The following is a 15,352-nucleotide window of genomic DNA, read 5'->3' as shown; positions in this document are numbered from 1 at the left end:
CTAAATCTTTATAAAGCGGTACTCATACTTCACGTGATTTTGATTCTAGGCCTCTGTTTAGACAACCCAGGATTTTTATTAGCCTTTTTGGCTGCTTCCCCACATGGCTGGCTCACCTTTAAGTGACAAATGCTGAGGTTATAGTATAATATAGTGTAACATCGTACAGTATTAAAATCATACAATATAATATAATATTTAATAATATAAGTAGTACTTATATTTAATGATGCAAGTAATTATCTTACAACAGTTCATTTCGTGACCGTTTGAAGTCACAAAGGCACTGAAAAAAGTGACTTATGTCTTTTTTCACACTTATGACCGTTGCAGCATCCCCAGGGTGGCAACTGACTCCCAGGGTCACGGGAGCCCCTTTGGCGTCAAGGGGGAAGCCAGGTTCATATTAACTGCAGCAGTGCACTTAACAACCGTGGCCAGAAAGTTCGTAAAAATGGGGCATAACTCACTTAACCACTGTCTTGCTTAGCGACGGAAATTTGGTCGTAAATGGAGGACTTCCTACGATATTAGGAAGGAGGGTTCCTTCAAAGCCCCCGGAGCTTTGGTGATGGGGACGTAGGGGATTCCACCTCGAGGTCCTAATAGGATCCAGGCACCCCGGAGATTTCTTTGGGGTCCCGTCTATGGGCTGCTTGCTATTTTCAGTCCCAATTCCTGGTTCCAGGAAGGGTGGTGGCGTGGCAGGCCTGGGCCTCAGTTGGTAGCCAGGACCCCCACTTGCATCTAAGCCCGTTTGTGGGGAGGGGAGGCTGTTGACTTAGTCGTGGCCGAAGAGAAGGACACAAAGGGAGTCCGGCCTTCGGCCCCCAAGAAGGACGCCAGCTACAAAAGAAGGCCACACACGGAGCTCCTCCTTCGGCTGGATTTATTTGTTTATATATCAAGCTTCTTAACTGGCCATCTCCCTCACGGAGGGGCTCCGGGAGGCGTTCGGTTTAAGGAATATCAGAAAACATTAAAAAGCCAATAATTGAAGATTAAATTTTTTTAAAAACCAAACCTAGAACAGCATTGCCAAGATGGAACGATCCAAGATGGGAAGACTAGGAGGGGGGGGGTTCCTCATGGGGCCATGGCAATGGGGGAAGCCACTTAATAACCATAACAAAAAAGGTCATAAAATGAGGTATTTAAAACACAGTAAATGACCCCACAGTCATCCTCTACCTCCTCTACTCCACAAACCCGATTCCCTCGTAGCACTGATGATGTTCCTTAGTTGGGTCATGAAACGTCTGCCAGAAAACAACCCAGCTCAGAGCGCTCCAAGGGTCCCACAGTCCTCCTCAAGTCCCACTTCCTTCTAGCACTGATGACGTTACATAGTTGGGTCATGAAATGTCTGCAAGAAAACAACCCAGCTCAGAGAGCGCCACAGACCACACAGTCCTCCTCCTCCTCCTCCGCTCCACGCACCTGTCTCCCATGTAACACTGATGATGTTACCTAGTAGGGTCATGAAACATTTGTAAGAAAACAACCCAGCTCAGAGAGCATCAAGGACTCCACAGTCCAACCCAAGCTACAAATATTTCCCTTTAATCCTGGTTTATGCACATGCAGACTGAGGCTACGTTTATCTACATTGTGTTCCATTATAAGGTATTTTGTTTCATTTCTGGCTTAACCCAGTGCACGGACCCAGCTTTCGATCTTCCCGCACAATGAATTCAGAGGGGTGATTTCTTAAGATTTGGGCTGGGAGCAGGACATCTCCCGTGCCCCTTGGAGAATTTCCAGCAGGAGTCCCAGAAGATGCAGGGGTCACCCCCATAGAGCTCCTTCAGGAGGGGGGGTGGGGCACCCACGAAGGGGCTGCAGCTGAGGGCAGCCCGCCTTCCCCACGCCGTGCCCCGAATCCTCCCTCCCTCCCTCCCGTTCAACATTTGCCAGAGAATGTGATAAATTCCATATTGATTCCTTTGGTCACACTGTAAATTTTGCAAAAGATGATTAAATAGCTCAATCGTCTCTGCCGGTGCCAAGGCTCAATATTTTGCAGGCCGGCTGTATCGACCTCTCCTGCCTGCGAAGGCCGCCAGCTCCAAGCCAGAAGCCCCAGATCGGCAATTAAACTCCAATGAGACCAGGATGTAAAAGCCAATCAGCTTTGGCATGCCGACACGGGCAGCGCCATCCGTGCCTGGCCGGTCCACAGGTTTATGTCGGTGTCGAAGCTTTTAAGAATAGTTTCCCCACAACTCAGCCTTTCCAAACTACTTTCTACTGATAACAGCCGTGTGTAAGACATTAAATGGCAAAGTCGGGTGAGCAACGCGTGTGTGCGGAGGCACGCTGGGCAGGGATCAGCAAAAGTCAGCTGCGTGGCTTGCCAGTCGGCTTCCGGGTCCAAGGCAAGGTGTTGGTCCTTGACTTATGACCACAATGGAGCCTAAAATTCCTGTTGTTAAGTGAGCTTTGCCTGTTTGTTAGATGAATCACTGCGGTCGTTATCTTAGTAACCTGGCTGTTAAGTGAATCCGTCTTCCCCACTGACTTTGCTTGTCGGAAGGTCGCCAAAGGGGATTGCGTGACCCTGTCTGGAATTTGATCCCAGGGCCACGGGGATGCCACCAGGGTCGTAAGAGGAGAAAACGGTCAGGGGTCACTTTTCAGTGCCCTTGTGATTTTGAATGGTCACTGAACGGACTGTTGTAAATGGAGGACTCCCTGTGCTTTAGAAGCCCCATACGGCGTGGGTCCAGGAGCTCTCCCAGACTTCTCTATATCGCTCCAGAGCGCTTTGCAAGACTATAATAAAATAAAGTTTTAAAAAATAGACACCTGGTTTCTCTACTCTCCCCACAATAGAGGGAAAGCGTGTAGATGGATCGGTTGGAAGCTCACCTGGGATCTTCTCTCTCTCTTACACACACCCACCCCACTCCGTTTTTGCAGTGATGAGATTTATTTATTTATTTATTTATTTATTCATATTTCTGTGCCGCCCACTCTCCGAGGACTCTGGGTGGCTTACACCAAAGACAGTATACTAAATAGCATATTACCCCCAACAATCTGGGTCCTCATTTTACCCACCTCGGAAGGATGGAAGGCTGAGTCAACCTTGAGCCTGGTGAGATTTGATCCACTGATCTGCTGAACTAGCAGTCAGCTGAAGTAGCTGCACTACTGCACTCTAACCACTGCGCCACCTCGACTCAAGATTCCCTAGTTGGGTCATCAAATGTCTGCAAGAAAAACCACCAAGCTCGGAGAGCACCAAGGACCCCCTCCCCCCCCTCCTCCTCCTCCCTTTCTCCTTCTACACAAATCCCCCTACCCCTCCTAGCACTGATGATGTTCCCTAGTTGGGTCATGAAACCTCTGCCAGAAAACAAAGAGCACCAAGGACCCCACAGTCCTCCTCCTCTTCCTCCTCCTCTCTTGCCAGCCCCTCTCCCTCCTAGCACTGATGATGTTCCCTAGTTGGGTGATGTAAACGTCTGCCAGGGAACCACCCAGCTCAGAGAGGCCAACCTTCTCTTGCTTAACACAACAGTTCCAGAGAGAAGATGGAGAGCCTGGTCCTTGTGTGGCCTGTTTTGGGGCGGTCGAGGCGTCGTCCCTTTGGAGACCAGGCACCCGTGGACACCCGAGGAGCTTTCACCCCTCATCTCCGTTGCAGGCCGCTGCCTGTTGTGGTGGGCCCCGAAGTGAGAAAAGGCTCACTTCGCTCTTGGCCAGCAGAGCAGAGGGTTCCTCTCCTCCTTCTCCCTTTCTTTCTTTCTTCCTTCCTCTGCTTTCCAAAGCCACCTGCTTTTGAAGTGTTTGTGCCGCCCCCATATTGGAAGTGCGTTTATTTTACCGGAAAGAAGGGCGATCATGTTAATTCAATCACGGCCAGGCTCTGGAGGACAGGAGTCTCTTCCTATTACTTTAACTAGCCATGTAGAGCAATAAGGATGTCGGGACTTGTCAGGGATGACGGCTGATGACACCGCGTCATCTCCTCCTATCGCTCCCAGCGCCGCTTCCTCCCGGCAAAGCCCGGCTGCTTTGGCGCTGGGAACGCCTCTGGGAGTCGGTGGCCCTAGACGGCTCACACCTACCTACCTGCGTGTGTCAGCGCAGACGTGCAAGCTCACCCTGCCCTTGTGAGTGAGTGGCTGCTAGACTCCAAAGGGTTGTGGCCCTTCGGAATCTGATGAATACAACTCTGGCCGTAGACCTGTACGTTTGTTTGTTCATGTATTTTATTAGATTTCTATCCTGCCTTGATTGCATTTATATTTCAAAGGAATTTCATTTCTTTCACGAGCACGGAGGGAGGCGTGGTTGCCTTTTAAGGTCATGAAATTGGAAAGTCCAGCATCTGATTCCCACCTCAGGCTGAAAGGGGGATTGGACACCCATCAGTCTTGACTAATTCTGCACGTTTATATCCATCCATCCATCCATCCATCTATCTATCTATCTAGCCATCCATCCATCCATTCATCCATTCATATCTATCATCTATTCCATCTTTATTATTTGTTTAAATAACTCAAGGCAGTAAAGAGCCCTGGTGGCGCAGCAGACTAAAGCACTATTATTAACATCAGCTGCCTGCAATTACTGCAGGTTCGAATCTCTCCAAGGCTCAAGGTTGACTCAGCCTTCCATCCTTTCTAAGGTAGGTGAAATGAGGACCCAAATTGTGGGGGCAATAAGCTGACTTTGTATAAATATACAAAAGGATGAAGGCTATTGCTGAGCACATTGTAAGCTGCCCTGAGTCTCCTGAGAAGGGCGGCATATAAATTAAAGCAAAAAAAAAAAAAGTACTACTTCCTTCACCTATTTTCTCCATAACAGCAACCCTGTGAGGTGGATTGGTTTGAGAGAGAGGGACTGGGCCTAAATCACCCAGCTGGCTTTCATGCCTAAGGCAGGACTAGAACTCACCACCCCCTGGTGATTGGCCCAAAGTCACCCAGCCGGCTTGCATGCCTCAGGCGAGACTAGAACCTGTTTTATGAGGCTTTTCAGCTACATATTCCAAGAAACCAGAGATTTTGGAGGGAAAGAAACATTTCACTGGAATGTCAGAAACATTGCCGGAGTACAGGCAGTAAAATGTGCTGAAAGTGGGAAATGCTGCATAGAAAATGTTGAACCTGGAAATTTTTTCCAACCCACTTCTTCTGTTTTCTTTTGGACAATTAATTTTTTAAATTTTTTAATTTTTATTTTTATTTATTTTTATATGCCGCCCTTCTCCGGAGACTCAGGGCGGCTTACAATGCGTTAAGCAATAGCCTTCATACTTTTGTATATTTTATACAAAGTCAGCTTATTGCCCCCACAAACCGGGTCCTCAATTTACCCACCTTAGAAAGGATGGAAGGCTGAGTCAACCTTGAGCCTGGTGAGAATTGAACTCACAGTAATTGCAGGCAGCTGGATGTTAAATGCTGCCTTAGTAGGACGCATTAGCCTCCTACGCCACTCAGGCTCCTGAACATTAATCAGTGGAACAGAAGTTGCCTCCAGAAGTTGTGAATGCTCCAACACTGAAAGGTTTTAAGAAGAGATTGGACAGTCATTTGTCTGAAATGATACAGGGTTCTCATCCTGAGCAGGGGGTTGGACTAGAAGACCTCCAAGGTCCCTTCCAACTCTGTCATTCATTCTTTTGCCACTGAAATCGGAACGAGTGTTCTGGAGAGGCTGCATTCAATGTTGCTTTATTACACTTACGTGTCCTCTACACACACATGCACAGATAGACAGACACCCATGTGTATGTTTCATTTAGTAGGTTGACGGCCAAACACCAGGGAAGTCCCCCCCCACCTCACCCACCAGTGGGCTTCTCCTTCTCCTTCCTGCTTGGCACCCCCCACTCACTCTTTGCCGTGGTGTTATTAACTAACTCGAGCCTCCTCCCAGCAGGTTCCCCCCCCATCCGTAATCCCTTCCCCGAGCCCCTCTATTGACAGCGATCCGGAATCTGGAGGAATCCAAGACAAATGATGAAGAGGATGGAGTTAATAAAATTTGAAAAATTGAGAACTGTCGCTCTGCTAAACTTTTTTCAATACCTCTGACGGAAACATATTTCCCCAATGAGTGACCTTCGGCAGCTGCTCGGGCTTTGCTTTGCTGCACCGATGCTGGGGGTGAACCAGCCTGCTATTTATCAAATATTATAAGTCAGGGCCCACTCGTACCGGCCAAGATTTGGGGAGGGGGTGTCCCAATGCCCCGCAGAGCCCCCGGGCGTTGCCCAGGTGTTGATTCTCGGCCGACGACAGCTAGTGGGAGGTGACAAATGACATCCCGTTCCGATTCCCAAAGGTTGGAGCCCTGTCAGCAGGCGTGGGCCTGGCTATATCCAGGAGAGGCACTTGCTGCTTGGGAGGGGAGAAGGACAGCTGCCCCCCCTCCCGCTACAGAAGGGGGCCGGGGTCAGGCCACGCCTCTTAGGACAGCCAGCAGCCCCCTCTGCGCCCGGCTAGCAAGTGTCCTGCCACCAAGTTATTTATGAAAGCATAATATTTTATTGCCGTGGGTATCGGAGGTAGAGATCGACCGGCAGAGTCTGGTGGGTCTATCAATTATTGCAGCAATTAGTCAAGTCGTCAAAGCCATTAACAGGGGAATTAGACCAATATTGGTGAGCCGTTATTAATAGATTGACGGCAGGAGGAAGTCCTGGTGTTCTCCGAAGACGAGGCAAAAGGTAGCCTCCAGGCTGGCCGCCTCCAGGGACCCCCCTCCAAAAAAACTTTTCTCCTCTTCCTTGGAGACCCCGGCCATTGCCTCGTCACAAAAGAGCTGCTGCGTTCTGTCTCTTGAAAAGGTTATTGAGCGGCCTGTCCTGGCCGCCCATAGATAATGTCACCTGTTCGGATGGTCTCTCTGGGAGGCGACGAGGTCCCACCACCGGAATGACTCTGCGTCGGAAGTTGATGGAACGCATTTTTCATTCCGTAAGCAAATATAGACAGGAGGATCTTGGAAAGGGCTAATTTTGGTCTCTCGGCCCGTCTTCTTTCGTGTCGGTGTCTCGGGCTCGCACTGGGCTTCAGGGGAGAAGCAGGCAGGGACCCTTTTCAGGGAAGGGCTGTGATGTGCACCCCATCTTTATGCAAAAACATGGCACCCCCAAGGTACCTGTTGCTCATCTCTGTACCTTTCTGGATTGTGATGGAGGGAAATTGCCCTCCCCTTTCTTCCTGGAATAGAGTTGGAAGGGACCTGGGAGGTCTTCTAGTCCAGCCCCCTGCTCAAGCAGGAGACCCTATCGCATTCCAGACAAATGGCTGTCCAGTCTCTTCTTAAAAACCTCCAGGGTTGGAGCCCCCACAGCTTCTGGAGGCACGTCGGTCTCATTCCCTCTTCTATCCTTTCTCCGCCTCCTCCTCTTCTCCCTGCAAACCCCCCACTCTCTTCTAGCACTGATGATGTTCCCTAGTTGGGTCATGAAACATTTGCAAAAACAACAACCCAGCCCAGAGACCCCCAAGAACCCCGCAATTCCACCCTGAGCTACAGATACTCTGCTCCATTCTTTTGATGCTGCCTCCTCTGGCCTTCATACGTGTTCCACGGTCCTTCCCTCTTTCCAGCCTTGGTCATCCCACAGATAAAGGTCAAGGCCATAAGCCAGAGGTCTTCAAACTTGGCAGCTTTAAGACTTTTGGGCTTTAACTCCCAGAGTTCTCCAGCGAGCATAGCTGGCTGAAGAATTCTGGGAGTTGAAGTCCGTAAGTCTTAAAGCTGCCAAGTTTGAAGACCCCTGCCATAATCAGAGGGTCTTGGAAGTCCCTCCCAGATGTTGAGTTGCATTTCTTCCTTTTCAGGTGCCAACCCCCTGCAGAGAAATGAAATGGGGCACACACCCTTGGATTACGCCCGTGAGGGAGAAGTCATGAAACTCTTGAAAAGTTCAGCCACAAAGGTGAGGAATGGGGGATTCATTTTCGGTGGGCTTCTCTCTCTCTCTCTCTCTCTCTCTCTCTCTCTCTCTCTCTCCCTCTCTCTCTCCCTCTCTCTCTCCCTCTCTCTCTCTCTAGCTCAGGAGCACAAGTCAAACGTTTCCCTTAATTATTTGACTGGACAGTCAGAAGGGTGCTTGCCAAGTGTTTGGGCAACCCCAAATTAGATGGTTTATATATTAATACCCTAGAAGTTAGTCATACAGTTCAAAATGTGTCTTTGGAGGTTGTAGAAGTGAAAGCAGGGTTCCCCTGGACAAGGGAACGCAAAACATACAGGAGGGTTAGTGGTTTAATTGGCCCTGGGTACGTGGGTGGCAGAATCCTGATCAAAATAGCACAAGAGGTAAAAACATTGGGGAAGATCAGTGTGACGTTATGCTGGCCAGGGAGGGTAGCAGAGCAGAGGTTTCCTCTTGAGTAGCGCACCAAGAAAGACTGTTTCTTAATATGTTTCTTAATTTAAAGAAAACATGCGATAGAGTGAATCAAATGGAATACTTTGTGCAAAGTATCAGATAGAAAAGCTGGTTGCTCAATGCAATAAGAGAGAGAGAAATTGATTGATTGTGGTATTTATATGCTTACATTCCCTTCCATGTAAAGTCAATAAGAATGACCACTTAAAAACATTTTCGCTGCCGAATCTCCCTGTGATGAAAGGCGAGCCTGTGGGATGGAGATGCTTAGAAATAACTCACTATTGAGCAGCGAGTAAGTTAAAAATGCCCCATTGTTTGTTAAGTGTATGGATAAATTTATAAGGAATGCTTGCGGTGACAGTAAAGGCAGGTTGCTTCAAGACATAGACGTACGTGTGTGTTATTTATTTTTATTTATTACATTTATGTGACCGACTGTAGCAAATGTGCAACTATTTTTGTATGTAAATGATGATCCCATGTTCCAAACACAAGCTTGAAGGCACCCAAAAATGTTAGGTAAATTGTAAGATGCGGTCAGAAGTACAGATTTGAGAATTAATACATCAAAACCAAGTACGGCAGAAAAAAATGAATGGTAAATTGTACTATAAATGTACAATTATACTATAAATTATACTATAAATTATACTATAATTAGATCAAATAGATCAATCAATCAATCAATCAGAATAGAGCTGGAAGGGGCCTTGGAGATCATCTAGTCCAACCCCCCGTCCAAGTAGGAGACCCACAATTGAGCCAAAAAATTATGTTGCTAAGCGAGACAGTTTTTAAGTGAGCTCTGGGTTGGGAAGGAGGCGGATTATAGAAGTCCATTCTGTAGCTTTTGGGAAGTGAATTCAGGAATATAGGCCGTTCTCTGTATTCCCCCCGCCCCTCGGTCTGGTATCTTTCTTGCTCAAAAGGTTTTTTTACTAATTTGTGACACCTTTGAGGTGACTGAGAAGGAACACTCATTTTATGCTGATACCCCAACTAGAGCCTTCTGGACTTCCACGCTTCCTTTATGTTGACACTCTACCAAAGACCTGAACCCGAAGGCGTTCCAGCTGTTATAGGTATGACTAGACCTGCTCTTCCTCTTGGTCTCTCCGATCAAAAACCAGTTCTGGAGACCTCACTTAAAAAAAATATTGGTAAGATGGAGCAAATCCAGAGACGGGCAATGAAAATGGCGCAACGTTTGAGGGGCAAAACGTATCAGGAGAGATTGGAGGAGCTGAATAGGCAGAGCCTGGAAGACGGAAGAGAAAATGGGGAAGGGGATTGAAACCTTGAATGGCCCTGACCTGATGTAATCTCCTTATCATAAGACCAGGGGTGAAATCCAGCAGGTTCTGACAGGTTCTGGAGAACCGATAGCGGAAATTTTGAGTAGTTCGGAGACTACCACTAGTAAAAAAAATTGGATTTCACCAGTGCCTAAGACCCATCAAAAGACTCACAAGTGACTCACAGCTGACCCACTACAAGATCTTCACTTGTCACACCGACATCTGAAGCCCGTATCAGCAGAAGAATACCAACAATGACACCCCCTAAACTCAGCTGAAGATGTTACCTCGCCTGCTAACCAAACATTTGGAAACCAACCCACAAGCTCGCAGAACGAACCTCCACCCTCACGAAACCTTTAAAAACACCAAGGGTGTGAGTAGGCTTCTAGAAGGCAGCGTTTTCAATAGGAAGCAGAAACCAAGGCCCTCCCCCGGGCATCCCCTCCAACTGACAGAAGGGAAGCTCAAGGATCAGGTTACAAAGGATGAGTCCTGGAAGCCACGTCCAGCAGAGGCAGTGGGTCAGCCGTCATCAGTAAGTAACTGGGTTTAAACATGCTTGGGAACACAGGTCCACCCATGGACAAAAAAAGAAAAAAAAGAAAAAAAATAAATTAAAAAGAAAACAAAAACAAAAGAGCAGACTTGATGGATCAGTAGGTGGTGTTTTTTTTTCTGCCGTCAGTTTCCCATGTTTCTGTATTTCTGAAATAATGCCTTATTTTGGAATCTGCGCCATCTCTGTATGCTGGTGAACGTGATCTCCAATTGCTTTTCTCGTTGTCGTCTCCATACATACGATGGAAGTGATCAACCCAAGGGTGAGGTTGACTGCAAAATCCAGAGGCCATCGGTTTTGAGGGTTGGGGAAGGAGGACAAGCTAAAGCCGTCACCATTTTAATTTGGGTAAAAGCAACTTCGGGAGTTGGCGTCTTCTATCTCTGCGAGGAGAAGAAGAAGAGAGAGAAACAACGTCTTGCTAGGTTGGAAGAGTCCCCGGGGTCTCCTCCTGAAAGTCAAAGCTCTTCATTACTTAAAAGATGGTTAGAAGAGAGTCTCCGTGTCTCCCGTACAGACCCTTCAACCTTGGACAGAGAGAGAGAGAGAGAGGCTGTGATTTGTGGATAGACGGGAACCACTGAAGGAAATGCGATGGTGCGCGCATAAAATCTTTCAACTCTTCCTGGCTCATCTGGTGATGAATTCACCGCTGTGGGGGAATGCCGTGGCAGATGTGGCACTCACCCAGGAGAGCTGGCTCCTGCCCCTTCCCAACCTTTGAGGATTTATGGGCCGCTATCATCCCCACTGGAGGATGTATTGGGGCTGCTACTCAAAGCAGAGACACGTCCCATCCATTGTCTTCGCACACCAGTGACAAAGCAACAGGAGGTTTCCACTGACGGCTTTTGTTTGCTTCAGGAAGGGCTCCCTTCTTCCTTGTAACGGAATATAACAGAATCTCAAGAGTTGGAAGGGACCTTGGAGGTCTTCTAGTCCAGCCCTATACCATTTCAGACAAATGGCTGCCCGTTCTCTTCTTAAAAACAGACCAGTGATGGAGCACCCACAATTTCTGACAACTTTGTGCCCACCTGCACAAAAAAAGGTCAGGTTACGGGTGGAGCTTTTTCTGAGGCAGCCCCTCCCTCAGCAATGGAAGTCTGTCCTGGAACAACAGAATAGTAGCATTGGGAGGGACCTTGGAGGTCCTCTAGTCCCACCCCCTGTTTAAGCAGGAGACCCTACATCGTTTCAGGCAAATGGTTGTCTGTCCTCAGTTGCACACTGGCTCACCAGCTACATCCGTCCTGCTCCGTATCACGACAGCCACGAGTTCTCCAAAGTACCCCAATATGCAATAAACGCCCATTTTGTCAGCTTCAGCATAAATAAACCTCTTGAATTTGGAATGTGAGAGAAAGAAAGAAAAGTTGATTTGAAACATTGGCAGTTCTTCAAGCTGATGGAAATTGGAGCCCGTTCTTTTACGGAATCCACCTGTCAGTCATCTCGGATAATATATCCAGCAAGAAGCCTTCAAAATGTGTTATGGTTTTGTTTGTTTTTTTGCAAACATAAAAAAGCAAAGGAGAAAAGAATTGGCCTATATATTCAGAAAGACATAGATGTATAGGCGGGGGAAAGGACTTGGAGGGCAATGATATATGCAGAGCCTGAGGGGGGGCAGCGGCAGGCTCGGTCCTCCCGGATTCAGCCCGGCAAGGAGGTTCCTCTGGGATCAGCCAGGAAGTTATTGCTCCATATTGAAACATCAGGACGGATGGGGGTGGGGGTGGGGGGGAGTCTTCCGTCTCAACGGATGGCAGCGGCCAAAATTGGTGGCTTTTGTTTATTTAAAAAAAAAAACTCCATCACAGTCGTTCCCACAACAGGAAAAACTTCCCTGTCCTGCAGTCGGTTATGCAATCAATTTTGAGGCTGAAGAAGCATTTTTTAATGCTTCCATCGTGGTGAAAACGGAGAGTGCTAATGAAACCAGTGGGAAGGTACCGATAGAAGAGAATATTTGTAGCTCAGGGTTGAACTGTGAGGCGCTTGGTGCTTTCGGAGCTTGGTGGTTTTTCTTGCAGACGTCTCATGACCCAACTAGGGAATATCATCAGTGCTAGTCCTCCTCTTGCAAACCTTCCTCCTTCTAGCACTGATGATGTTTCCTAGTTGGGTCATGAAACATCTGCCAGGCAACAACCCAGTGCAGGCAAAGGGAAAGTGGAAAAGAAAAACTGCCTTGTTGGATCAGATCCTTTAGCCAACTGTAAATTAAAGACCCTCTCTGCGACCACTTTTGAGTAATGCAATTCCCCCTCCCCGGAAGACAATACATTTCTTGGCCAAAGATGAAGCCCCTCTCCCTACCACGAATTCTTTGGAACAGGGGTCTCCAACCTTGGCAACTTTAAGACTTGTGGACTTCAGTTCCCAGAATTCCTCAGCCAGCTTGGCCAAGGTTGGAGACCCCTGCTTTGGAAGAGGACTCTTGTCCCACCACGGTGCAGGGTTGTTTCTATGCATAGATTTTTCCTCCCATTTGCTATGCCATGGGAGAAATCCTGGCCCGTGGGTTGCTGGATTGGGCACACAGAGCTTAAACTTTGGGGCTGCAAATGCCAGGATCCTTAGCCGGTTGGACGAAAAGACGCTGCCAGGAGAGGGAAGGCTATCAACACAGATTTTATGGTTGGGTTTTGGCTCCAGATGAATGTTTTGTCATTGCAGTCACACTTACATCACGGCCTTTGACGATCTGCTTTCAGAAACCAGCAGTTTCTTAAGGGTGTTTTTTTACCTCTCGTCCGCTAGTGGATGTTTTGGTTTATATCTGTGATATTTATACGCTTTTGTATTAGAAGAAGAAGCAAAACAGTACAAATGAATTCAATATCAGTAATCAAAATAAAATTTCTCGTCTTCCCGTTATGCATAAATTATGCATTCTGCCGAAATTGGAAAAAAACATACGCTGAAAGAACACAGCCAATGCTTTGGTAGAAACATCTTAAAGCAGGATGAAAAGTTAGCCTGAGTAGCGTATGTGCACTTTACAAATTGAGGCAAAAGATGGAGTTTCTGTGGAGGGTTCCTTAAAAACCTCCCTGATAATAAGGCCCACAGCCATTGTGTCCTGGTGTGTACTTGCGGGTGCGATGTGTGCCACATCACTGAACATCTACAACGGACCTTGAAAACTCAGCAAACAGGAAGAAGAAGAATCGGAATCCTAAGAGAGCTGGAAGGGGCCTTGGGGGTCTACCACCTGCTCAGGCAGGAGACCCCCATACCACTTCAGACAAGAGACGGCCCAATCTCTTCTTAAAAACCTCCAGTGATGGAGCCCCCACAACGTCTGAAGGCATTCCACTGGTTAATTGTCCTCACTGAGACCTTGAGCCGATTATAGGTAGTCCTCGATTTATGACTGCTCACTTAGCAACAGTTCAGAGTTTCCTCACGTGATCGTCCTTCAGGCTCTCTGCAAAACAGCTGCATTAACCCTAAAGCCACATCTGGTTTTCCACACCCATAGAAAGCAGTGGGTTTGCATTTACGACTGCCATGTTTGCTTAATGACTGGGTGCTTGCCCTTAACGACCACGGTGATTCACTTAATGACCGCTGCAAAAGAAATGTCATATGACTGACCTGAAAAGGGGGACTTACGACCTGAATTTGAATTTTGGGCCGGGTGTCGCGCCCCCCACCCCCATTGCAGTCACATGATTGAGATACTACAACACGGCTGCATTAACCCTAAAAATATAGCAAAGAAAGGGGTTCACACTTACGACCACCGTGTTCGCTTAATCACTCGCACTTACAAGTCTGATGATTCACTTTAATGGCCATTGTAAAAAAAAAAAAGTTCATAAAATCAGATTGGTCACACGACCAGCCCCTTTTACAACCTGACAACCATAATGAGCAGGCTCCATTGCAGTCATAACTTAAGGACTACCATTATTGTGCCATCATACAAATGATGTAAATCGGCAATCGCCCAATCTTTCTGGCACCAAGAACCGGTTTCATGGAAGAGCGTTTTTCTATAGACCGGGGTGGGGGTGGGGTGGGGGAGTGGGATGGCTTCACACACTACCTAGCTCCTGCCCATGTGCAGACGAAGCTTCACATTCCCGCCCGCTGCTGGTGTGGTCCGGTTCCTAACAGACCACAGCCCGGGTTGGGGGCCCCTGATGGATCTGATCTGCATCATGGCATGTCAGTCTGGCTTCCACTCTGTTCACGCCAAAAGAGGCACGGGAATTTTGAACTGTGTCCCGTGTCTGTTGCTTTCCTGCCCACTTCTGGCCTCCGTGTCTTCTCACCAAAGCCTTGAGACTTTTGAGCCTTGTCCTAGAGCAAGGGTCTCCAACGTTGGCAACTTTAAGCCTGGAGGACTTCAACTCCCAGAATTCCCCAGCCAGCTTTGCTGGCTGGGGAATTCTGGGAGTTGAAGTCCTCCAGGCTTAAAGTTGCCAACATTGGAGACACCTGTCCTAGAGGGAAGCCAAGCTGATTTCCCGCCGCTGACTTACCTCTCTCTTCTTGCACAGGGAAGATGGGTGGCTGAACAGAGAGTGTCCCGGTCTCCTGGGGTGCTCTTGAAAAGAGGATGCGGTGCAGCTTCCTCCAAGATGGCTGGGAATTTCTCTGTCCCCCTGCAGGGAGGTTCCCTCCCATCCAAACACTCCTCACCACAAGCCAGACTGGGCAGGGCTGCGAAAGGGAGTCCAGGATGTCACGAGCGTCTCTTTTCCTGCCTTTCCCACAGTTCCAGGAAGAGAAGCGCCGGAGAGAAATCGAGGAACGCCGGCGGTTTCCCCTGGAGCAGCGACTCCGAGAACACATCATTGGCCAGGAGAGCGCCATCGCCAACGTCGGAGCCGGTGAGATGGGGAATCCGACTCATTAAGCCAGGGGTGTCAAACTCGACTTCCTTGAGGGCCGCATCAGGGTTGTGTTTTTGACCTTGGGGGCGCAGAGTGGGTGTGGCCAGCGTGGGCGTGGCCATCTTGACATCACTCACGTTGGGGGCGCCTGTGGTGGCCTGAGCGCTCTCCCAGAGAAAACGGGCTCCTAAGCTGAGACGGCCCCCTGCAACCCTCTGTCAGTGAAAACGGAGCTTGGGAGGACCCGCGTGCGAAAACAGACCTC

General features: G+C 48.3%; 1 protein-coding gene across 1 annotated transcript in view; it reads left to right on the top strand.

Moving 5' to 3' along the window:
* Window positions 1-15,352, top strand: part of CLPB (ClpB family mitochondrial disaggregase) — a 67,298-nt gene that overhangs the window by 26,084 nt on the left and 25,862 nt on the right. Inside the window, exons 6-7 of the mRNA XM_060682694.2 lie at window positions 7,818-7,915; window positions 14,970-15,084. Of these exons, the coding sequence (XP_060538677.2) occupies window positions 7,818-7,915; window positions 14,970-15,084 (213 nt within the window). The remainder of the gene's footprint in view (window positions 1-7,817; window positions 7,916-14,969; window positions 15,085-15,352) is intronic.

Source organism: Pantherophis guttatus, chromosome 5 (genome assembly GCF_059756535.1).
Source record: "Pantherophis guttatus breed Tessera chromosome 5, ASM5975653v1, whole genome shotgun sequence".
Classification (NCBI taxonomy): Eukaryota; Metazoa; Chordata; class Lepidosauria; order Squamata; family Colubridae; genus Pantherophis; species Pantherophis guttatus.
Note: the sequence above shows the minus strand (reverse complement) of the source record. Positions and strands in the feature narration are given on the sequence as shown.